We start from the raw sequence: 26,177 nt of genomic DNA, 5'->3' as shown, positions 1-26,177 counted from the left end.
ACCAAAGTATGCAGTGCGTTCCACTATAGCATTATTTATCCATTTTTACATTTGAACACACAGATAGTCTGTACATGTTCATTTATCCGTACCAGTTCAACACAGGCATAGAGCAATCAGCTGTTATACTAAGCATTGAGCCGCCAGTTGCATCTGTGCTGCTGCTGAGCATTGCTTAGCCCTGAGCAGCCCAAGTGCCACCCACGCTGCACCAGACCCGTGCCTCGTCACCGGCTATTCGAAAGCACCCACTGGCGTTGATTTTGTCTACCTTCGAGAATAACATCAACCCCAGGGGATCGGAGGAGCCCTCCATCTATCGGAGCTATGTTTTACAAGAAAGTCTATGGAAATTACTAAGCAATTGTCTCGTCCCGAGTATACAAAAACTATCCATTTGCCTAATTGGTTCTGGTTCAAGAAATAGTTTAGTACTGCAGCGCAAGCGTCGGAAACCACCTCCGTGTTTCTGTTAGTTGTGCTTTTATGAAAGAATACAAGCTCACTGAAAACTGTGCCATGTGAGGGAATGTCTGAATTGTGTATCCCAGTGGAAGAAAGTCAAATGAAGTTGTGACCACCGTGAAGTAATGAATAAATGAGGAAGAGGTGTGGCGCCGCGGCCAGGGCGACTGACGCTGGAATCTAGGGACCACGGTTCGATCCCCGGCTCCGGCGGCAGGTTAGCCCAGCACCATGTGACTCTGGGCAATAGCTCGCTTAATCTTCCCGACGGCCCCCAGCGCCTAGAGACCCTTACGGGTGATTGTGCGTTTTACAAATGTGGACTTTACTTTAATCCCCAGAAGGGAGCGGGGAATATGAAATGTGTGTTTTCCTGTTGGGGCCACATGTATTGCAAATGATTAGGGTCCACACAAATCAATATGCCTATGGCGGTGTGAATTGGTGAAACCAACAAGATCAAATAGTCTCTTAGGAATGGTCAATAAAAAGATAAAAACTGCCTGAAAAAATATAGCTCACAAGAACAATTGTTGAAGCCACCTAAAGTAACTCCGTCGGCGTTCTACTTAGTCGCCATTCTTGTGTGCTTTAAATACCATGCTTTCACTCCCATAGAAAGGAGACTAACCTAAGGGAAAAGTGAAATAAAGGTATACTAATCGCCATGTGTATGTGGGTTAAGAGAATCATTATTCCTGTTCGGGACCCGTTGTGAGTACATATAGTGCAGGAAGGCACATGTAAACAAGCACGGCTGTGCAGAGGTGAAAGGGAAAGCAACCGCACTAATTAGAAACCGGATCCACAACAGATGGCACCCTGCGCGCCGCTTCTCGCTCCCGACAGCTGTAGGCCGTGGGAAAGACCATTTTCAGAAAAGGTGGGACATGCACCCAACCTTTGGCCAATTGAGTACTTTCATTTTTGACAGCCACACATAAAGGCCAATAGAATGTGACAACCACACGCACGTGTTTTCAGAAAGCTTTCTGAATGTCTGGAGTGTTTCCAAGAGGCCCTCTCCTAGAGCAGCGCATGCGTGAGGCGCTAGCCTCGACCTAATAATGGAACCGAGGGAAGGTGAGTACAGAAAATAATGGCACAACTTCTGTAAACTGGCATTCTAAATGGAGTGTCAATCGTCCTGCAGCTGTAGCCTGTACTGTGTGGCCTCATTACACCATGGTGAGCCCGGCACTATGAGACCTCTGGCGGCTGTAGGCGGAAACTGCACTATAATAATAATAATAATAATAATCCACATTTGTAAAGCGCACAATCACCCGTAAGGGTCTCTAGGCGCTGGGGGCCATCGGGAAGATTAAGCGAGCTATTGCCCAGAGTCACATGGTGCTGGACTAACCTGCTGCCGGAGCCGGGGATCGAACCCTGATCCCCAGATTCCAGAGTCAGTCGCCCTGGCCGCGGCGCCACACCTCTCCCACACTATGAGACCTCAGGCTGCTGTACTATGAGACCTAAGGCTGCTGTAGACGGTCTGCACTACATGACCTCTGGCTGCTACAGAGGAGTCTGCACTATGTGGCCTCAGCCTGCCCTATGTGGCCTCAGCCTGCCCTATGTGGCCTCAGCCTGCACTATGTGGCCTCAGCCTGCACTATGTGGCCTCAGCCTGCACTATGTGGCCTCAGCCTGCACTATGTGGCCTCAGCCTGCACTATGTGGCCTTAGCCTGCTACAGATGAAGGAACCTGCACTGTGCGGCTGCAGGCTGCTAGAGTGACCTGCACTGCAGCTGTACTCTGCTAGAGTGACCTGCACTGCGGCTGCAGTCTGCTAGAGTGACCTGCTTTGTGCGGCTGCAGCCTGCTACAGTAACCTGCACTGTGCGGCTCCAGTCTGCTGGAGTGACCTGCTTTGTGCGGCTGCAGGCTGCTACAGTAACCTGCACTGTGCGGCTCCAGTCTGCTGGAGTGACCTGCTTTGTGCGGCTGCAGCCTGCTACAGTAACCTGCACTGTGCGGCTCCAGTCTGCTGGAGTGACCTGCTTTGTGCGGCTGCAGCCTGCTACAGTAACCTGCACTGTGCAGCTGCAGGCTGCTAGAGTGACCTGCACTGCGGCTGTAGTCTGCTAGAGTAACCTACACTGTGCGGCTGCAGGCAGCTAGAGTGACCTGCACTGCAGCTGCAGGCAGCTAGAGTGACCTGCACTGTGCGGCTGCAGGCAGCTAGAGTAACCTGCACTGTGCGGCTGCAGGCAGCTAGAGTGACCTGCACTGCAGCTGCAGGCAGCTAGAGTGACCTGCACTGTGCGGCTGCAGGCAGCTAGAGTGACTTGCACTGTGCGGCTGCAGACAATAGAGTAACCTGCACTGTGCGGCTTCAGGCTGCTAGAGTGACCTGCACTGCAGCTGTAGTCTGCTAGAGTGACCTGCACTGCGGCTGCAGTCTGATAGAGTGACCTGCACTGCGGCTGTACTCTGCTAGAGTGACCTGCACTGCGGCTGCAGTCTGCTAGAGTGACCTGCTTTGTGCGGCTGCAGCCTGCTACAGTAACCTGCACTGTGCAGCTGCAGGCTGCTAGAGTGACCTGCACTGCAGCTGTAGTCTGCTAGAGTGACCTGCACTGCGGCTGTACTCTGCTAGAGTGACCTGCACTGCGGCTGCAGTCTGTTAGAGGGACCTGCACTGTGCGTCTGCAGTCTGCAAGAGTAACATGTACTTGTGCGGCTCCAGTCTGCTGGAGTGACCTGCTTTGTGCGGCTGCAGCCTGCTACAGTAACCTGCACTGTGCGGCTCCAGTCTGCTGGAGTGACCTGCTTTGTGCGGCTGCAGCCTGCTACAGTAACCTGCACTGTGCGTCTCCAGTCTGCTGGAGTGACCTGCTTTGTGCGGCTGCAGCCTGCTACAGTAACCTGCACTGTGCGGCTCAAGTCTGCTGGAGTGACCTGCTTTGTGCGGCTGCAGCCTGCTACAGTAACCTGCACTGTGCGGCTCCATTCTGCTGGAGTGACCTGCTTTGTGCGGCTGCAGCCTGCTACAGTAACCTGCACTGTGCAGCTGCAGGCTGCTAGAGTGACCTGCACTGCGGCTGCAGTCTGCTAGAGTAACCTGCACTGTGCGGCTGTAGTCTGCTAGAGTAACCTGCACTGTGCGGCTGCAGGCAGCTAGAGTGACCTGCACTGCAGCTGCAGGCAGCTAGAGTGACCTGCACTGTGCGGCTGCAGGCAGCTAGAGTGACCTGCACTGTGCGGCTGCAGGCAGCTAGAGTGACCTGCACTGCGGCTGCAGGCAGCTAGAGTAACCTGCACTGTGCGGCTGCAGGCAGCTAGAGTAACCTGCACTGTGCGGCTGCAGGCAGCTAGAGTGACCTGCACTGCGGCTGCAGGCAGCTAGAGTAACCTGCACTGTGCGGCTGCAGGCAGCTAGAGTAACCTGCACTGTGCGGCTGCAGGCAGCTAGAGTGACCTGTACAGGTCGCGGGACAGACCTCCACTCTATGACCTCATCCAGTACTGGAGAGCTCTACCCTCAGTTGCCTCAGTGCACTGGAGGGACCTGCCCTCAGTTGCCTCAGTGCACTGGAGGGACCTGACCTCAGACCTCAGTACACTGGAGGTACCTGCCTTCAGTTGCCTCCGTGCACTGGAGGGACCTGCCCTCAGTTATCTCAGTGCACTGGAGGGACCTGCCCACAGTTGCCTCTGCACTGGAGGGACCTGCCTTCAGTTGCCTCAGTGCACTGGAGGCACCTACCCTCAGTTGCCTCAGTGCACTGGAGGGACCTGCCCTCAGTTGCCTCAGTACACCGGAGGGACCTGCCTTCAGTTGCCTCAGTGCACTGGAGGCACCTACCCTCAGTTGCCTCAGTGCACTGGAGGGACCTGCCCTCAGTTACCTCAGTGCACTGGAGGGACCTGCCTTCAGTTGCCTCAGTGCACTGGAGGCACCTACCCTCAGTTGCCTCAGTGCACTGGAGGGACCTGCCCTCAGTTGCCTCAGTGCACTGGAGGGACCTGCCCTCAGTTGTCTCAGTGCACTGGAGGGACCTGCCCTCAGTTGCCTCAGTACACTGGAGGCACCTACCCTCAGTTGCCTCAGTACACTGGAGGGACCTGCCTTCAGTTGCCTCAGTGCACTGGAGGGACCTGCCCTCAGTTATCTCAGTGCACTGTAGGGACCTGCCCTCGGTTGCCTCAGTGCACTGGAGGGACCTGCCCTCAGTTGCCTCAGTGCACTGGAGGGACCTGCCTTCAGTTGCCTCAGTGCACTGGAGGCACCTACCCTCAGTTACCTCAGTGCATTGGACGGAACTGCCCTCAGTTATCTCAGTGCACTGGAGGGACCTGCCCTCAGTTATCTCAGTGCACTGGAGTGACCTGCCCTCAGTTGCCTCAGTGCACTGGAGGCACCTACCCTCAGTTGCCTCAGTACACTGGAGGGACCTGCCCTCAGTTGCCTCAGTGCACTGGAGGGACCTGCCTTCAGTTGCCTCAGTGCACTGGAGGGACCTGCCCTCAGTTGTCTCAGTGCACTGGAGGGACCTGCCCTCAGTTGTCTCAGTGCACTGGAGGGACCTGCCCTCAGTTGTCTCAGTGCACTGGAGGGACCTGCCCTCAGGTGCCTCAGTACACTGGAGGCACCTACCCTCAGTTGCCTCAGTACACTGGAGGGACCTGCCTTCAGTTGCCTCAGTGCACTGGAGGGACCTGCCCTCAGTTATCTCAGTGCACTGGAGGGACCTGCCCTCAGTTGCCTCAGTACACTGGAGGGACCTGCCTTCAGTTGCCTCAGTGCACTGGAGGCACCTACCCTCAGTTGCCTCCGTGCACTGGAGGGACCTGCCCTCAGTTGCCTCAGTGCACTGGAGGGACCTGCCTTCAGTTGCCTCAGTGCACTGGAGGGACCTGCCTTCAGTTGCCTCAGTGCACTGGAGGCACCTACCCTCAGTTGTGTCAGTGCACTGGAGGGACCTGCCCTCAGTTGCCTCAGTGCACTGGAGGGACCTGCCCTCAGTTGCCTCAGTACACTGGAGGCACCTACCCTCAGTTGCCTCAGTGCATTGGACGGACTTGCCCTCAGTTGCCTCAGAGTCCACTTGACAGACCTCCACTCTGTGACCTGATCATGCACTGGAGGGGCTGCCCACAGTTGCCTCAGTGCACTGGAGGGACCTGCCCTCAGTTGCCTCAGTGCACTGGAGGGACCTGCCCTCAGTTGTCTCAGTGCACTGGAGGGACCTGCCCTCAGTTGTCTCAGTGCACTGGAGGGACCTGCCCTCAGTTGTCTCAGTGCACTGGAGGGACCTGCCCTCAGTTGCCTCAGTACACTGGAGGGACCTGCCTTCAGTTGCCTCAGTGCACTGGAGGCACCTACCCTCAGTTGCCTCCGTGGACTGGAGGGACCTGCCCTCAGTTGCCTCAGTGCACTGGAGGGACCTGCCTTCAGTTGCCTCAGTGCACTGGAGGGACCTGCCTTCAGTTGCCTCAGTGCACTGGAGGGACCTGCCTTCAGTTGCCTCAGTGCACTGGAGGCACCTACCCTCAGTTGTGTCAGTGCACTGGAGGGACCTGCCCTCAGTTGCCTCAGTGCACTGGAGGGACCTGCCCTCAGTTGCCTCAGTGCACTGGAGGGACCTGCCCTCAGTGCACTGGAGGCACCTACCCTCAGTTGTGTCAGTGCACTGGAGGGACCTGCCCTCAGTTGCCTCAGTGCACTGGAGGGACCTGCCCTCAGTTGCCTCAGTACACTGGAGGCACCTACCCTCAGTTGCCTCAGTGCATTGGACGGACTTGCCCTCAGTTGCCTCAGAGTCCACTTGACAGACCTCCACTCTGTGACCTGATCATGCACTGGAGGGGCTGCCCACAGTTACCTCACAGGTCACTGGACAGGCCCCCACTCTATGACCTCACCCAGTACTGGAGGGCTCTGCCCTCAGACCTCAGTGCACTGGAGAGACCTGCCCTCGGTTGCCTCAGTGCACTGGAGAGACCTGACCTCAGACCTCAGTGCACTGGAGGACTCTGCCCTCAGGTTCCTCACATGTCACAGCGAGACCTCTACTCTGTGACCTCACCGTGCGTTGGGGTGGGGCATGCCCCGGGCCCAGCTGCCTCACAATTCACTGGGGGCACTTGCACGCGGTGACCCCGGCCTGCACTAGTGATACGCGCCCCCGATGCAGGTGGACTTCTCACGCCCACTGTTTCCTCTGGCCCTGCTGGGCCTGTGAGCTCAGCCGCCAGCTGTAAATATGTGCCTAGTGGCGAGCACCTGCCCTCGGGGGCTAATCTGGGACCACCAGGGTCGGACAAGGACCCCGACCGCGACGGACATCAGCTTACGACGTGCTCAGAAAGGTGCCTCCGGCTAAGCGTGCTCGGATGGGAGAACGAGCCTTTCAATTTGTGGCAGCCCGATGTTGGAATGAGCTCCCTCTCCCTCTACGCAAAGCTACGAACCTCCTGGCGTTTAGGAAAGAGTTGAAGACTCTCCTCTTTTCTGCGTAATTCTTTTGACAACTGTGCTGCTCCTCTATGTGTCTGTAGATCTCAGGCCTCTTTGCAAAAGCGCCGGGACGCCCTCTTGGGCAGCCGTGCGCTCAAAAAATAGGCCCTTAACATAACATAACAAACACTTTCTAAACTCCCAATAGCGATGTTGTCACACCTCCTCGCCGCCAATACTTTCATTGTCCCACCTTCCAGGGCCCCCCACCCCGAGGAACCCAGATTTTAACATGAATTCTGTACGCAGACCCCCCCCCCCCTCTCCCCCTACACACACACACACCCCCCTCCCAGAGACATCTTAAGAATTTGGGGGGCCCTGGGCCAATTGTATTTTTGGGGCCCCTGTTCAGAATAGCTTTGAAATTATGATCCAATTTCATCCATTTCAGGGCCTCTGTGGCCAGGTCACTGATAGTGCTCAGACACAATGGTGCACATTTTAAATGTATTTATCTCTAATATTAAATAAAAGTGACACGTGTTTTCAATATTGTAACGAGGCACCAGCTCACTAATATTGGTGCAAAGAATCTCTGTGACCCCCCTCCCATTTCTCATATATGAGGTCCTGTTTTGATTTAAAAGAAACATTTTTGATGGATGTTGCATGAAACAAACACATTTTATTACAAAATATCAGTAATGTATTCTCACAAATCACACACATTAAAAACACATTTAAGGAAAACAGTATTTAAAATAATCTGTTTAAAATTATTCAAGGTCATCAGGGCAATAATCTATGCAGAACAGAGCTGGCTCTATCAGGGGGCCCAATGAAAGGCTGGGGCCCAGGGCCATAGCCCACTTTGCCCATCCCATGCATTAAAACGTCTCTACCCCTCCAAGTGCGTTGAAACAAAGTAATACTACTTTATAAACCCAAACAATATGCAGTGGGGGCGGGGCTATGGTGCTGTATACGGAGCCTTCAATGCGCTAATGGAGTCGAAACAGATCGAAGCTGTGTCAGAGCGAGAGCAGCCCCAGACACTGCCGGAGCCGGAGCAGAGGCCGCACAAGCCGGCAGGACGGGCCGGGAGGGACGCGATATGGGCGGATGGATGACATGCAATAACCGTGTTTACAGCGCTTCGGGCAGGGGTCTCCAGGCACATACACAGCACAGTTACGAGAGGGTCAGCGGCCTGCCCACTAACACTCTTCCCAAAAGTTGTTACCCTTCCGAGATACGGGACCCGTTCATCCTTTCCAGGACAGACTGCGGGCGCGGGCATCCGGTCCCGGGAGGACATGGGTGAATCTCGGTACATTAGATCGGTCGGTTGATGTCCCTGCTGCGGTGAGCTGAGCCGATCACCAGCTCATTTGCTTGAATTCTATCCACTCCCCTCCCAGCCTTTCACCCCCCTGAGCCTGTCAACACCTTTCAAAGCGCGCACACATTCGAGGGGAGCTCTGTTTACGGAGCCAGCCTTATCTGTCTTTCTAATCAGCTGTCGTTTACATGCAAGGGCTTGTCAAGTAAGGCAACGTGGTGGGACGGGCCTATCTGCTAAAATACGCAGCTGAAAATATACACACACATATGCATGCACAGACTGACCAAACAAGCAATTTAGGCGCTATGTGTGTACGGAGGCGCAATGAAAGCGTGCAGTATCAGCTAGGATGATCCGAGCAGATGTTCTGAAAGTTGCCACCTATAGACAGACATCGGCGATTCTCTGAATGTGACTCGGCCGGCCAGAGAAAGGCCTCAGAGGACGCCCCACAATCACCGCCGTGATTAGTGGAGGAGGGGGGCTGGCGCCGGTGCAACTGGCATGCGTTGAGAGCTCGAGTACATCCGGTGTTCGTTCCAGGAACAGAAGACTTTCTCCAAATGATGCACACAGCCAACCCCTCCCAACCCCAGGAGGAGCTGCAAGGCCGAGTACTCGTGATCGCCGAGTTCAAATGGATAGCAATATTTCACAATTCTCTCCCCAGTGTGCGTCGCGCTGCTTTAAATTGGGATAACGGTCCACTCTGGGAGACACCCGTTTTCATCCTTTGTCCTCCAGTGTATACGCAACGCTCTGCAACATGTGCATTAAACCACTGAGCTAACCTATCTTACTAAAATGTGACCTATAGCTGATGGGGAAATAATATTGTAAGCAAGGCAATGATGATTTGGAAAGTAAACTATATATGCACGTACTGTTTATACAGTTTTTAAAAAGAATTCATAAATAGCATGCCTGGGTTTATCCTATACCTCTCTTTACAACTATTGGTATAGCGCATAGAAGGGTTTGCATCGCAGGCGTTTTAACAATGAAAACTGCTGCGCAGTAAATACGTGTGCGTAAAATAACCCATCGATGTGTTGTATTACATTGCAACATGCATGCATAGTTTCAGTGCCATGACGGGGTCGCTAAGCGCTTATAACAATATGTTGCTTTGAGTGACATGTATGACGGACAACTGAATGCAGGCACGCGCTTTACTCAGGCACGAGCCACCGGAGCGGGGCACAGGGAGGAGATGAGATCTAGGCACTGGACCGCCGATCTTGAGTTAAAACATTACTAATCTCGGTTTCTCCGCTTCCCCGGGACCCAGGGGGGATATTTGTTGCTAAACACTTTCATCTCCCCAGGACTCAATAACTCAGTTACGAACAGGACTGCGCTATCCCGTGAGAGATAGTGGGGGATGGGGTGGAGAAGGGGGAGGAGGGGGTCGGAGTCATGATTGGACGGTGTGTGTGTGTGTGTGTGTGTGTGGGAGGTGAGGGGGTTAAAAGTCTCTACAGGTCATTTCTACATTTCTAAAACGGGAGCCTGCACTCTAGTTACGCGTAGGGGAAAAGAAGATAGGGTCATGTAGTCCTAGCCCTCTTTAGTCCATCCCCTAGATTAGGAAATGTCTGTCCCCCCCCCCCCCCCCCCCCCCCCCCCCGCGCACTACGCGAATGGACGTCGGAGACCGCCAAACACTTTAAAGTAGCCTTTTCAAACCGTCTGACCCTCTGTTTGGAATCCCAGAATATACAAATGGGCGTTTCCAATCAGAATTTGCATACTCGCAGCTTTTTCTTGTATCCGAGATTCTTGGGTAAAAATAAAAAAACTCGTCTGCAGAGATCCCGTGAAGTAAACATATTTAGAGCAGAGTGATAATAATCTGCTGTATATTAATATGGACACACCCCCTCCAACTCCGAGATTCAGCCACTGATTACCCGCACCATAATATTGATTTGCTTTGGAAGCGGATATGTGAGCCCATCCCCTTTCAGCGTAAATGCAGGCGCAAGTGTTACACCAGGGATAAGAGATTTACTATAACACGGTGATCCTCGCGGTGTCATCAGAGGCTACAACTACCATAACAAGAAGAACGTGCACAACCATTTGTAGAGCTGAAAACCTAATTTACAACATCGATGCAAAAGAGAAAATTACAGAGTGAGGGGAAAAACAATTTATCAGAGTGCTGAGGGACCCAGGGGGGATATTTGTTGATAAACAAAACTCACAAACACTAGGTTAAAACACCCGCTGTATAAATCTGCCTATACATTGTAGGTTGCTTGGTTCTATAGACTTAGCATTTCAACCTTAAGGCTGATTAAACCAGTACCAGGGTTGGGCATTTCTTTTCCAAGAAAAAAATCTCATTCCTAGATGGAGTACACAAGTAGAAAAGAAGGGATGTTTTAGTGGAAAATAACGGCCAGGGAAGAGTTTACAGTCGGGGGATAAATCATAAGGCATATTTGTAGGTGCTTGCTCACCTCATGAGAGTCACTTGGCACTACTGACCACCTGTTGTTACCTAACTCAATAGTACTCATATTATCAACCTCGGAAGGATGAAAGGCTGCGTTGAAACCCCAGGTTTCAAGCCTGTTACCACAGGGTCAAGCACAGGTATCTGCAATGGACACCATAGGACGGGTAGAGGTCAGGAGTAATATCAGAGAGGTTTCCAGAAGAGAAGAACAAACATAAGGCACAGCCTCCAAGCATAGGGGGTGAGGTCAAAAAGAGTAAAAGAACGTGAGCGGCTGGAGCGGACATAGTGAAACAACAGTAGTAAGCAGGGACACAGTTTGAGACCATGTATCGTTAAATGCAATAAAAAAAGGCATGAAATAAACAGATTGATGCAAATGTACAGTTCTCACCTGACCTCAAATTCTCACTTTTGATGGGAGGGATCCAGATTTGGGCATGGTAGTGCAATTCAAGCATCACTAGCACACTCACTGCTGAAGTTTGCTATAACATGATCTGGGACTTACCGTTGGCGTTCTTCCCACATATCAGGTGTTCGTAAGGTTGCAACACTCCCCAGAGCTCTGCGTCGTTGTTGATCACCAACTCAAGGAAGTCCATGGAGATCTCTCCACCTGCCCCGTCAAGACCCTGACTCAGAAGCACCCGGCTCCTGACCTCTTCCACCAGGTTCTCCATGCAGGCGCTCAATGAGATGGCCGCATACTCGTGGATGCGCACCGAGATCCGGGTGTCCACCATCCAACGAAAGAACCGCCCAACTGACAGGCTCAGACCACAACGAGTCGACTTGCCCTTCCTCAGACCCTCACCAGCGCTCATGCTATAGAGTGAGAGTGCGCGTACTGATGCCAGAACGCAACTCTCAGCCAGGGCCCAACTCAGTATCAGTTTGATGGCGCTCTGGATCTCAAACCGAGTGCACTTGGCGTGCATGACGCTCAGGCGCTGGGCCTCCCGAGCAATGCGGATCAACGCTCTCTTGAGCAAGGCCGACAACCTTCTGACCGCTTCTTGGGAGAAGATCTTACCGTTGACGTCTTGGGAGAAGGCCTTGCCTGTGGCCTCCTCGGAGAAGATCGGGACTTGGTGCTCAAAGGAGGAAGTATTGTCTTGGTCCTCCAGGGAGAAGTTCATTCCATTGACCTCCTTCATGAAGGTCCTTCCACTGACCTCCCCTTTCCTCAAGAGTTTCCCAATCTCTTCATCGGTCCAGGGGAACTCCTCGAGGTCTGGAAGTTTTGAGCACCTGGAGAAGAGGTCGGAGGCCTCTGGATCTTCAGGCAGGACTGCGACGTTGACCGTATCCCAACTGTTGTTCCGACTGTTCATGGATCCAGAGTAGCACCACCAGGCACCCCTGTGCTGGGAGGAGGCCAAGGCCTGGGAGTTGGACTTGGACGATGACAGGCTGAGCGACCTGCAGGAATCTTCCGCCCCATACCCCGAGTCCAGGGTCAGATCCTCCAGCGTCTTCAAAGCAGAGCTATACATCCCGGCCATGGGGGAGGACACGGCTGGGCTCCTCTTCTGGGGCTCAAAAAAGGCCATTCAATTCCTTCACGGGCACTCTAGACCTACCACTCAGGAGTGGCTTCTCCAGAGTCCAAAGGTAAGGTACAGAGCAGAAGACATTGGGCAATCCAGCACCCCCACTTTTCACACTCAACCCTGACTCACAGAAAAGCATCAATGGGGCAGGCCAGCAAAGTTGCAACTGGGGCTGCAGCGCGTTGCATGATTGGTTAACTAGGGCTCCAGGCTATGAGGGTTCTAGTCGGGCGGAGAGGGCATTATTCCAGAGTAATGCACCTCTCTGCTCTTTTGCAGTTTGCCAGCCCAAAACACAAGCGAAAACAAGGGTCGTAACAACCATACGAAGAAGGGGAGTAGTTAGTCACCCCATCCGGGCCAAAAGCATCCCCTTCAAGCTCCACAGAAACCGAACAGCAATCCGCTCCCTGTTCCTGCAACAAGTCTGTCCAGAGCCGAGTTTACCTCCCTGTCCAGTCCAGCCGAAGTCCCTCCATGCAGCTGTGCAGAGCCCAGCATCGCTCCCCCATCCGCTCCCAGACAATCCACTATGCAGCTCCGGAGCTGGGAAACTTCTCCCACCCAGAGTTTGGCTCAGTGTGCAAATCCCATATGCAAATGAGCCCAGGCCGGGGCCTATGGGAAGCTACAAATGAGGTGGGCTCGGCCAATGAGATCATACCCGGGCGGTGCGCTTGTAAACGAGGCGCGCACACATGGCTCTCAGGGCGCGCGGCCGTTTACTTTCCAGCTCTGGCACGGATGGCTCTTTAACCCGTTCCCAGCCAGGGAGGAGGCGCACTTTCCTCCAGCTGTGCCTTCTCGGAGCTGCCAACGTCTCTTTGATCTTAATGGAGCTTCCCTGATTGTTTAACTCTCCCTGAGGGCCAATCCCGGCTCCTCCACTTCCAGCTCTCCGTGTGCCCAAGGGCGCTTATCCTGGGTGCCCGAGCCCCCTGCTGAGATGGAACACATTGAGCTGCAGCCCTCACATCAGTGTTCAATTATTTACCGAGTTTTATATAGCGTAAACTAGCCCCAAAGGTATCAAAGCACTTTACAGAGTGGCAAAGAAGCAGTTATACGAGTTGCATATGTAGTAAATACAATTACATGGAGAAAATACAAATAGATGGTAACATTATGTACAAGACGTATGCAGTAGACAGTAGGATATGGGAATGATATCCAGCTCTGAGGTAGTTGTTAGGGTGTTGCGAAGTGCAGCAGTCACACGTGTTACATATTGAGTAAAAACAGAACTACAGTAGTTATATTCATAAACAATATAATTTTAAGAATATACTAATACGCTCATAGCTTATATTGGTTGTGGACGTCCAAAATTGTTCATAATTAGGGCTCCCGGTTTTATGGTATTTTTTTTTTTATATTTCCGTCTGTATTTATCCATATTTATTTTTTGCAAATTTTATCTGTATTTATTCATATTTATTTTGGGTTTCATGGAAAAATTAAGCTGAAATTAGTATACTTCCACATTTATTTAAGCGATTAAAAAGCACTCATGCTTGAATGCATTCCTGGTTTCAATGCTGTAAACACCAACAGAAGATAAAGCAATGCGCTTATAAGATAATATGTAAATTTTAGTATCAACCTTGTGCATATCTACTGAATTTTTTCAGCCCCCTTAACTATCAATCCACACAGTTATTGGCATGGCAGTCAGTATTTAGAATTACTCAAAAATCAACTCAATTTCCATTTTTACCCACATTTAAAAATAAATACCAACAAGAAAATAAATGTCTTCTGTCTGTATTTATCTGTAAAAATTAGTAAAAACGGAAAACAGGGAGCCATAATCATAATCTAGACATACAATATCGGAACTGGAGCAAACCTCTAGAGTCTATGATTGTTAATCTGTCTAGAGGTATACAGAATAGTTCAGCAGGTTGTTACAACATGTAGCTTTGGCAACACAAATATTGCAGTGTATAAATGGCAACAAAACTACGCAGAAGTCAGTGGTCTGGCTATCAATGGTGCACCAGGTGCAGTGGCACCAGAGCACCAGCGCTCTCGGGGAACATCCCGTCCCTAAATATGGTGGTATTTTACTACCCAACGTGTGGATAAGGGTTCATTTTTCCATAGTTACATTAGAGTACAAGAAGCCCTTGCTATGACATTTGCAGAATCTATGTTTAACCAGGTTTCCATCAGGTGTGGCTGCGAGCAATGGCTCTGCAGAATAGGCCAAGAGCGTCACTTTCTGCACTTGACTTGTTGGGTAGCCAGGGTGAACAGTCAAAGGCTTCCCGGGGTGATGGAGTGGGGGCAAGAGCTCAGAACTGAACAGTAAACCAAAAGACACAATAACGTATTGTCCAGCCCAGTGCTTATCTTTCAGGTATTAGACAGTATTTTAAACTCTCAGCATTACAAAATACTACACAGGTCAATCAGAATGCAGGGGGAGGATGTGGTGTATCGGCCAGTTTTGCCAACTCGGGAGCTGGTAAACTGGGTTCGAGTCTCTGCAGTGCCGCAACATTGTGTGATTCTGGGCAAATCTCCCTGTTCCGATGGACAGTGTATGGAACTCTGGATACCGTCACGCGACATAAGTAGTGCTATATAAATCTACAAACAATGCTACTGCATTATTGGGAGCTAAGTTATAATGCTCGGCAAGGCGCTACACTCCCCTGCTAGTATTTTCTCTCCTCGCTATATGAGATATCTCATAACAACAGTCCCCAATATACTGTGGCTATAGGGATTGATTAGGCACATGTGCAGATTACTGCATGTACCCCAATGCTCATTTGTGTAACCAAGTATAAGATCTTTTACCCTTTGCGTTCACTTGGCCAATCGCGGCTCATGTCCCTGCACCACACTCTTCTGCACGCTTTAGTCTCCCGTTCCAGATACAGCCTGGCCCGCCCTTGTATCTGCTGGTTGGCATTGTGGTGCTAGTGGCCCGGTGGGTGCGGCCAGGGCTCGAGTCGGGGTACCACGCGGGTGGACGGCGTCTCCCCACTTATTTTACCGGGAGGACGCCGTCCCCCCTGCCAAACAACTGGACTTCACTCTTTGGCCTCTCTGGGACGAGGTGCTTTAAGAAAATAGATACAGGTTGATCAAGTGGCCGTGCACGTTTATTGGAACAATCCCACTTCCTCCAGGGACACGCTAACCAGCATAGCTAGGGCCTGAGGCAGGAGTCACATACAGTCTAGAATTGTGGCTGCGGGACAAACATCTGGATGAAAACCCGAGGTCCTACCTCCGTGGATAAACCCACAGCTAGACAGCTTCATGACTATGTTCTCCTTTTAAATCTGTCCATGTCCGTTGCTCTCTCTTCAGCCATATCTTGCCCCTTATTTCCCCAACCCGATGGTGCAAGCCACATTTCGTGACGTCACTTCCGGTGATAGCGTCCCCCCACTTCATTTTTTAGGACTTGTGCCCTCACACACCTGATCTCACTGCAGCAGCTTGCCATCTTCTAAGTCTGCGGTGATGACCTTGTGCTGGAACAGGGAGCGCTGAATGAAGGCCACCCTATTGGCCAGCGCAGCTGCATTCCTTTTCTGCTGAGTCCCCCCAGCACCTTGAGAGTTGAGCATCAATATTTAAGGGGGCCCCCTGCAATGTACATGGAGACCAACACCGGCCCAACCCCTTACCACTATGGTCCCAGACCCAGTGTACTGTGCTGAGGGGGCTTCCTGGAGCTCGCCCCCCCTCCGCAGGGGCTGCAGGGAGGGGGGTTATGTAACGCCACTGCACGGTGATACTTGGTCTTACAACAGTCATGGTGCAGTTCACATGGGAACCGCTCAGAGAGATCTGGGGACTCACTGTTCACTGCCGGCTTCACTCTCTGTGGCAGTCAGCTTTCTGCAGTGGCACCTTACGCCTGGAACACACTGGTAGGGAGACTAGAATTTTAAAGCCAAAAACCGGGACATTTCATAAAAATAGAAGAAGGACTACTATTATACTTCAAGCGACGAGAGCGCTCCTCAGCATAGAATTACAGAACAGGCAGTAAGAACATACATAGAATGTAATTTTTAAACCCAGTAGCTTGTCTGTGAATTAAATTGCTTTCTTGAAACAACTGCTAACTATCCCTGCTTTGCGAAACATAAAAAACACCTCCCACCGTTTTCAGTCGACCCTCTCAGAAAACCGGGACATGAGCTAAATTTCTTGAAATCTGCTGGGAAAGCTGGTTAAAAACGGGGACCGTCCTGGCAAAACGGGGATGCCTGGTCCCCCTACACACTGGGCTTCTCCTCCTGGACAGTTTCTTCTCCTGCAGGGCCAGGCACAGTCCTTCCATTCAAGCAGGCTGGCAGGCTACCAGGCACTCTGGGCAGACTCTCAGCTCCTCCAGCAGAAAGTGTAGATTCAGGTGATGTCCCCTCGCCTCTTGGGGATTGACTGTCTGCCAGACACCAGCCCTGGTTACACAGCAGCTCTTAGAGTACTCTGCGGTGCACTCCCTTCCTTGGTAAGGATGTACCTGATACAGGAACAATGTGGGGAGGTTTGGTTCCCACTTTTATATACATTTTCCCGACATGGGATGTTGATCCATAGTCTGTGCCTTCAAAATCAGTTTTGGCTAGTTTTCTTTCAATGTAATTTCCCCACTGTTCCTTAGACACAGCATTTGTGCAAAGTGAGATCTCTCACAGTATTTAGCAATGGGTGTGCCTACAAGGAGTGTCCAAATAATGGGCACAATGAGGTGTAATATAATGGCACCAGGCTGTCCTCAGGCTTCCTGTAGAATAATACAGAGACAGGCCATTAGCGCTGGAACAATTTTCAGAGGGGGGTGCTGCTATAAATGTTACTTCACTGAACTCATAAGGATTGTGAAAAATGTAAGTGTCTCTCTAAGAACAAGAAGAACTAGTGTATCAAAGAGCTATACTTATGGTAAAGACGTGGGATATAGCTGGTGGTCTACTATGGAGTGCACTGTCACACATATATTCAGATCCTCCAGGATTTCGCGATTTCGCGGCAAACCGCGAAATCGGCACTTTTGTAAAAATGCCGCGATTTTTACAAAAGTGGCCGCGAAATCGGTACTTTTGTAAAAAGTCCGTGATTTTTACAAAAGTGCCCAGGAATACAGAGACTTCAGCGGGGTAAAACAGTGGCAAAAGGAGACCGTGGTAACTAAGAACAATCAGAACAAGTGTGATAAAAGACCTAGGAAGTGTAGATAGGTAGTAGAAAACGGCATGGAGTGAAATCAAGAATAGCCAGCTTTGGTATCTGGCAAAATAAATATATATTACGTTATGTAACCCCCCCTTTTTGTACAAATTAAAATTAGGCCATATCCTAGGTTGGAATTATGAAAAAGTGAAAAATAAAATAATGAATTGTTTTTTTTTTATTTCTGTAATTTTTTATTGAAAATAAAGAGCATATTTACATGGTACTGGGTGGAGAACACATGGGGAAAGAGGAAAAAGAAAAAAAAAAAAAACGCACGGGGGGGTGGTGGCAAGACGGTGTTGAATAACTGGAAGGACACAGCAAAAGCCACCTTTAAGGCCTGGTTCAACTGGGTCATTTTCCTAAGGGGAGCCGACACCATAACGTCTAACAGCCAAAGGGACTCAGGGAAAAAGAGCGAGTTATGGCTGTCACTAGACAACTACTTGTCCTCTCACAAGCCACCCTAGACACTCTGACCAGACAATACTACCGAATGCACACATGCACCCTACTCAACAACATAAAATAATGAATTGTTAAACCAAGTTCCTGGTTGGAAATATTTGAAGCTAACATCTGAAATTGCGAACTTTTCTGAAATCAAATATTGTAAAGGTGTTCTGATATATTGATTTCCTTATTAGGAATACAATTAATTCATCAGCTTCAGATTGATTCACTCAACTCTGACTGATAGTTTGAAGGCCATACCTGAAGATTATAATACTCTAAGACCTCCTTTTCTAATCTGGTTTCAGCCTTCTGTCTTGGCGTAAGTACAACAGATTCTTAATAGGCAGGTGAAAAATCACCATGACCAAATTTCAGAATGTTGGATATCGCCTAATATGAAAGAAAATGTATTTTGAATGACAGAAGACTCAGGCGGTTATGTTCTAAGTAATAATATGGTCCGTTGCATTCTGTAGTTTGTTGTGTAATGTGATTCTTTTAACTTACCACGGACTTACCCATTAAAAAAAACGTTCAAAATTCACCTTTGTATTAATGTACCCTCTTAGGGCATTATATACACTTAGAGCATATGATAGTCCTACTTTTTGGGCCTGGGTGGGGATTTGAAGACTTTTATGGGGGCATAGCCTGGGTCTACTGGGTAGGAATGTTTATGGAAATGGTGAGGTTTAGGGGTATGGGATAATTTAGGGAGATGAGGAATAGTTGAAGGTAGGGGAGGAATTGGGTCATCAGAAGACATTGGGTGGACTTGGGACATCGTAAGTGCTTTGAGTGGGGTCAGGTGGAAGAACAGGGCATAGTTTGGATGTACAAGGAGGAATAGGGGCAGGTGTGCTGGAAGCACTTGCGTCAGAGGAGGTTTTAGACCGCCCTGTGTGGCAGACAGGGCAGAGAGCATATCTTCCAGGATGTTAACCAATTTAGACAGTCGCTGAGTTAGATTTGCTTTAATACACTAGGGAATTGTGGCTCGTCATCCTGTGATTCTGGGAACGTCACTTAATCTTCCTATGTCTATAAACAATGCATGTGTTTGTGTTGTAATTGTGTAGTGTGACTGTTGCTCATGTGAAGAGCGTCAATACTTTCGGGTCTAGTTGGAGCTAACATTTAAAAAACTACAGAAGAATGCACTAGGAGGTTAAAACTAAAAACAAAGTCTTAACATAAGGAAAGACAAATTGATACCCACTTTCTTGCTATTATTGTACAGAGTGAAACCAGAAAACGTGGAGAAAATCGTGGCTCCCATGCTGAAATTGTGTGATCTTTGGCAAATATTTAATTTCACTAAGGTAGGTTCTGGAATGCCATTTCCTACGGGATGGTCTGCTACCAGGCCATCTTTGATGGGCTTCTCAGAACCTATACTAAATCAAATGGAGGATTGCATTTCCAAGGAATAACAGCCTTCACCTGTGGGCTGCTTTCTCTGTTCCATATCCCAGGTTGCCTATTTCAAAGCGGAATACTCTGCTAAAACAGTTTCCATTGATATAAGGCTGAAAATTAATGATTATGAGTAAAATAAAGTGCTGGAAAAATGCTGCTAAATTGCCATATTTGTGCCGCTAAATTTGCTAATCCATTCCGCTATATCCTATCATTTGCACATCACAAAGTGCCTTGATTTGTTTTGTTCAAACTTGAAATCTTTGTTTCTATCACACTTCAGCAAAGTGCTTAATTTGTGCTTTCCGAACTGCGGATATTTTTTGAATAATTTGTACAGTTCAGGTAAAGGGATTTACATTTTATTGTTATTTGAAAACAATTGCCATCTGACAACCTATCTTTTCACACTCCCAGTACCCCAACAAGGTTGTAAAATAGTTCACTTTACAAGATCTACTCACTTTGAAATCAGAGAAGGAAAAGGAAATACCAGTCTCCATCTTAAAGGAAGTAGAAGCAGTTTGACAGAAGACATAGCCTGACATTTGACCGCTGCCTTTGATGCACAGCAGATGTGGCATGATGTAAACAAAAATTTGAAAGCGTCTTTATTACACATTCACCATCTGCACTCGAGCATGGCTATTCTGGGGGTGCTGCTGCAACCCGCACCACTACTACTAGTGTCTATGAGACAGACAGAAGATCAGGTCCTCCCTAGAAACCTCATCACCTTAAACAACAGAAACTGCAGTCCAACCACTCACGTCTACCATCAACGATATGGCAGTGATCACACTAAAATGGCCTTCACTGGCTCCACTGGCTCCCCATCAACAAAAGAATTACCATCAAGCTCCTCACGCACGCCTACCAGGCCCTCCGCAACATCGGACCAGCAAACCTAAACCACCAGCTCTTCTTTCACGTACCCAACAGAAACCTCCGATCAGCCAACCTCACTGGCCACCAACCCACGCATCTACAAGACCAGAATGGATGGAAAGTCCTACTCCTATCTCGCAGCCAAGACCTGGAAAGATCTGCCCTCGCACCTCTGCCAAAGACCTACACTGCTCCAGTTCAGGAAAGACCTCAAGAACTTGCTCTACAGATGACCCCGGATCTGCCCCTCCCTAGCACCTTGAGACCCTCGCGGGTCAGTAGCTGCGCTTTACAAAACCCTGATTGATTGATTGATTCATTCATTGAATTTCTATAGGAATCACTGTCTCCATCCTCCACCATTAAATGTCTGGGGTTCTATTCCCCTAGCCACAGGGATTTTGACAATACACTTCCACTATCTGGGGAAGCTGTGTTTATTCTCCCTTTTGTGTCATGCTAAACTAAAGGCATCCAAAAAGGATCCCACTGGCCCTAGTGCTAAGATTCACACCACACAGAAAGCCCTTCTACACATTCATTCAGTCTCTCCTGCCCCCTAGCATCGTGCTTCTAGTGAGCTAATCTTAACTTCTTCCTCTTATTCTTCCTGACTTTCTCCTCATCCTTGGCTGTCTGGAGAGCCAACTTAAAGTTCAGAGTCTCAGTCAGACTTCACCAACAGAAGGGATTAACTCCTTGAGTTGGTGACACTGGTATCCTTGAAACTGGGGGAGGTGAGCCACACTCAGGTTTGCCTGCGTAAACCCTATGCTAATGGGCTTAGAGAGGCCTACCTCACAGCACTCCATCTCTAGGTTCCTATTATGGTATCCATCCATCACAGTTTAATCACTAGCACACAGTTTTCTAACTCGTCCTTAACAAAACTTACAAGGATTTCACTATCCTTCTTTCTGGGAGACCTCCACCCTCTCTCCAAAGTGCAGATAATTTACCCGATTTAAGAACAGGGTGTCAAGTTCTACTGCCACCAAAGTGAGACGTGGAATCTAGCTATGTCTGGTTGACAAGCCCATATCAAGGAGAGAAGCTGGTCCTAGGTTGCTTGTATTCTGGATCTACCTGGCTTGGCAATCCAGGCTGTAATGTTCCCATGAGGAGACAAGACTGATTTTTGTGTGGCTGGATCCAAACTGAGATGGCATGGTGGGTGAAAAACGATAGATTTGATGAGGCTGAAACGGCTGCCAGTGTCTGAGATTGATTCAAAGCATTCTATCCACCACCTTTTTTTTTGCAGTTGGGTCCAGATATCATGGTCCTGCCTTACCTAGGGAGGCAGTCCCAAAGATTGGACAGCTGCTCTTTGGTGGTTTACCTGCGAGGTCTCCTAGCATATTCAGCATCCAATGGAAAGGTGCAGCTATTCCGCATGGTAAACAGCTGCAGTTGATATCTGGTACATTGTCGCCCATACAGGTATATTCTCTGGGTTTGTTCTTAACCAAGAAATGTATATAGAGACTTGGGGGGGAACTTGTCATGATGTGGGCCGCACCTGGCTTCGCTCATTGCCAACGTTCACTTTATCTGGGTGCTCTGTACTGAGACCAAGATTGGCTTCTGGTCCTTGGCCATCACTCCTGTAAAGCCCGGCACACTACTTCCCTCTCCCAGCAGGCAGGCAGGCAGGCATGCTAGTGAGACTGGCTTGGGGTGGGTCGCTTTTAATTGTCCTTCTCAAAGTGTTTCCCATACACAGCCATTGTGTAAAGTGTTGCTTCTCATAGCAGGTAGCACTGGGGCTGCCTCCAAGCTGGAGCCTCCAACACAATTAAGTGTGAGATCTCTGCACATGACAGTCAAAAGCCTTTCTAAAGGAGTAATCAGGAAAGTGAAAAGGGCTGCCCTGGCTTAGGACCCTTCTCACCTTGAACAACAGCAATTGCAGTCCCACAGTTCTCCCCTACCATCTGCCAAATGGGAGAGCCAGGAAGAAAGAAGGTCTCGCTGGCTGCAGTATAGAGAAGTACATAGACGTAGATGCATTATTCCACTATCACACATGCTACACAGGCTCACTGTACTAGCACATGCACTCAACTCACATACGTGATGTACGCGCAAGGTTCTTAGTAATACATAGCAGTGGAAATATACACAAGAACGGTCAGTAGGCCACAATGTAACTAACACAGATAAAACAATCTGGTCTACCTCTAAGTCTAAAAACAAGTATGATGCCACCAGCGCTGAATGTGCTAGACCCAGGACAGGAAAACTGGTGTTACAGCAGTCAGTCCTCAGGATCGGTTTGTTGCTAGGAATGCAGGGCAGGACTGGGAACCAAAACCAGCCCTGGCAAAGTCCTCGGCCGCTCCCCCCCACCCTCCCTCCCGGGGTTGGGGGTGCCGCCGAGCTCTTTGCAAGGGCCGGTTTTCGGCCGATTTTGTTAGAGGGCCGATTTTGCAGCTATGCTGCAAAACCGGCCCTGTAACAAAATCGGCCCATAGGGCCCAAAACCGCCCCCCACCTGTGCGGCGCACCGGGGGATTGCCCGGTGCCCGCTACGGCCAGTCCGGGCCTGTAGGAATGGTCCACCTCTCGATCTATCCAAGCCTTATAGCCGTAATGGCACAGGTCATCGGAAGGTTCAGGTGGGGGAAGGAAAGGAAGGGAACAGCCGGGAGGGAGATCTGTAACAAAAAGCACAGTAAATACCCTCTTTGTCTTCTAACTATATTCATAGAAAACATGTATTCAACAACGGTCCTGAAGAGTGGCACCTCCTATACCTGTAACAAAAAGAATAACACTCGTAGAACATGGTACTGCAATAAAAGGGGGTGCCTTCTGTGTGGAACGCTACTTGCTTTGTTATAACTGTAGTGGAAAAAGAACATAGAAAAACATACACCATGAGCATAACTCATGGTGTATGTTCACCATGAGTACATGAATTGGCTACAACAGTAAGAATGCACATAAGATTATCACTAAGAACCTACCCTTATCTAGACTCCACTGCAGGATAGAACGCAGGCCTCTACCACTCGTAATACCCTTGTTAAAACAGAGCCAGACTAACACAATTGCAAGACCTTTGAAACATCCAAGTAATAACAAAACACTCTTTTGTATCCTTCCACAGATCTGGTTACTTTTTTTTTTTTGTAAAATAATTTTTATTGCAGAGGTAATTCGGGTCACTTCACACACATTTCAGTCAGATCTTAGGGTCGTAATCCACGTCCGTATCTCCACCCACTATGTACACTGCCTTACAACCCACATCCCGGAGGCTGGGCGGCGTATAGACACGTATCATGGTGTTCAACCATTAGTCACAGGTGCCATAGTGATTCAACCCCCTCCGCTTTTGTGTGAGTTGCTCCCACTGCATCCCCTCCTCCCGCGGTGGTGTAGTAGTTCCCTTCGCAGTAACGATTCATTTTAACTGTTTTCTCCCATTTCCCTCCCCGTGTCCCTGGTGTCTGTGCCAACGTGTCATGTTCGTGATCGCAGTCGAGTTGGAATAAGTAGGATCTTGGAAACCGTGCTTAGGTGTGTGTGTCCGGTGTTTGTGCGGCGTCCGCCCTTGTCTCTCCTGAGGGCTCCCCATGTAGCATTTCGTCGTCATCTTCTCTTGTGTCTGCACTGTCCCTCAGCTCTTGGACTAGGGTCTCCCATGCTAGCGCCACTTCCTGAGCCTTTTCATTTGCTGTGCGCCGGGCCAGTTGGTACCTAAGTGTGCTCTCCGCTGCCGCCCATTTCAGAAATTCGTGTAACCACTTTTGATGTGTTGGTGCTGTCTTAGATTTCCAACCCCTGGTGAGCTCCCTCTTTGCAATCAGTAGGCCCATGTCTATGAATTTGCTCGATGTTTTGGTTTTGCGTGTGTGTGGAAACCAGTGTAGGAGGGTGACCGCGCTATCGTAATGCAGGGTTCTTTCCGTGACCTCATTCAGGGTGACCCCAATTCCCATCCAATACTCCTGCAATCGTGGACAGTCCCTAAGCATATGTAGCAAGTCCGCACCTATTAGCGCGCATCTGGGGCATGCTGCGTCCATCGCACCAAAGTATTGTATTATTTTACTCGGAGTGAGGTAGGCCCTATGCAGGATGTAAAGGTGTATTAGTTGGAAACGGGCGTTTCTAGTACTTTTCCTAGCTCGCTGAAGTAGTCGGGACCACGTCGCGTTCGGGATCTCTTTTTGCAGGTCCGTCTCCCAGTGCGTCTTGAGGCGCGTTAACGGTGGAATGTTTTCCGTGCTCATTCGGGAGTAAAGACAGGTCACCGCCTTGAAAGTGCCCGCTGTCATCATCGTGTATTGACACGCCAAGGACAATTTAGGTTCAATCAGTCCTTCCCCCCAGTGTTTCTGAATTGCCCTCGCCACAGCTGCATGCAATAAATAGTCTCCACGAGGGAGGTCATATTGTTCTTGCAGAGTTTGGAAGTCCATTAGCACCCCGTCGGTGTACAAGTCTCCGACCATATGAAGACCCGCTTCTTCCCACAATTGGAGGTTCGACCAATCCCCTCCGTGCGGAAGCGCCGTCAACATCCCTAAAGGAATCTCAGGTGCGTAAGGGTGGCCTGGACCCGCACGTCGTTGCATGCGGTTCCAGCATAGCCGCAGTGTCCTTTCCTCCTGGGTCAACCCTCTCAGGAGCAGTCTCTGTTGCAGGGCTACGTACGCCAGCACGTGGCGGGGGGTGCCCGTGTCCCTCTCGTGGTCAGGACCCCGATATACCCTTGCCACCTCCTGCGTGAAGAATTGTAGTTGCGCCGCCAGATAATAGAGCTCGAAGTCTGGGACCGCAAGCCCCCCCTGGTCTTTAGGGCGCATGAGAGTCGCCAACGCTATGCGCCGCCTGCCTTCCCCCCATAGGAATGACACCACGTTAGATTTGAAGCGCCTGAAGACGTCTCCCGGTATCCATACCGGAAGGGTCCTAAAAAGGTACAATAAACGTGGAAGTGCGATCATTTTGAGGAGGGATACCCGTCCCGTCATGGATAAGGGAAGGGTAGCCCAGAAGGACATGTTGCCCTTCAACGCTCGAATACAGCGACCAATGTTCCCGTCCAACAAGTTGGCGGGGTCGTGATGTGGAAAATTAGTGCGTTTTGGTGAACATTATCTGCGCCATCTTGCCTCTTCCCCTGATGCCACACTTTTGTCGTGCGCGCCCGCCATTTTAAGATGTCCCGATCAGAACAAACCCTTTTGCATGCCGCTGGCCTCTGACATAGCCCTTTGCCTTCACCAAGCCTGCACGCTGACCACCCCCCCCTGCTTGCACCTGCCTTGAGTCATAAACCCCTCTTCGGCGCTGCTCTGCCCCCGGCCCTCATCCTGTTCCCAGCGCGACACCTCCCTGCTTTCCTTTCATGATCTCCGGCCCTTAGATGCAAACCCCTTTTTTCCCCGTGAGCCCGTTTTGTCCTCCCCGTTCCCAAGCCGACACCCAGCTCTGCCGATACCATCCTTGCCCCTCCCCGTACAATAGAAAGCTTCCCCCATCAAAGAATCCCCGGGTTGATCAAAGCCCCCCCACCCCATGAGATCCGATCAGACTCCCCTCATTCCGTGAATCGGCGGATTATCCAGCTGCGCGATGCTCATCACCTGTTGTGACTAGGGTGGGGACTTTAACTGTAAATGTGTATGGGAACGGGCCCAAAGGGGAGTTCCGAGAATGTCTTTTCCGCACATCAAAGCTTTAAACATGTATGTGTAATCTGCAATAAAGTCATAAATGTGGATATAAGAGGCCAGGCCTCAGAAATACAGTTAGAGCACCTCAGAACGATACCTTCTGTCCGTTTCGTTGTGTTCTCCTCCGGAGAGAATAAAAAACCTTGTTTCCTGCTTTCCAGTCTCCAGCGCCTGCCTCTTCATTGATTTAAATAACTAGAGGGTCACAAAGGCAATACCGCCGGGCAAATATCGATTGTCCCCGACCCGATTGAAACTGTTTT

General features: G+C 50.0%; 1 protein-coding gene across 1 annotated transcript in view; it reads right to left on the bottom strand.

Moving 5' to 3' along the window:
• ABTB2 (ankyrin repeat and BTB domain containing 2) overlaps positions 1–12,773 on the bottom strand; it is a 421,711-nt gene extending 408,938 nt beyond the window's left edge. The window contains exon 1 of the mRNA XM_078684252.1: positions 11,206–12,773. Within this exon, the coding sequence (XP_078540378.1) occupies positions 11,206–12,250 (1,045 nt within the window). The 5' untranslated portion in view covers positions 12,251–12,773. The remainder of the gene's footprint in view (positions 1–11,205) is intronic.
• Positions 12,774–26,177: the final 13,404 nt, after the last annotated feature.

This window comes from Lissotriton helveticus, chromosome 3_2 (genome assembly GCF_964261635.1).
Source record: "Lissotriton helveticus chromosome 3_2, aLisHel1.1, whole genome shotgun sequence".
In the NCBI taxonomy this organism is placed as follows: Eukaryota; Metazoa; Chordata; class Amphibia; order Caudata; family Salamandridae; genus Lissotriton; species Lissotriton helveticus.
Note: the sequence above shows the minus strand (reverse complement) of the source record. Positions and strands in the feature narration are given on the sequence as shown.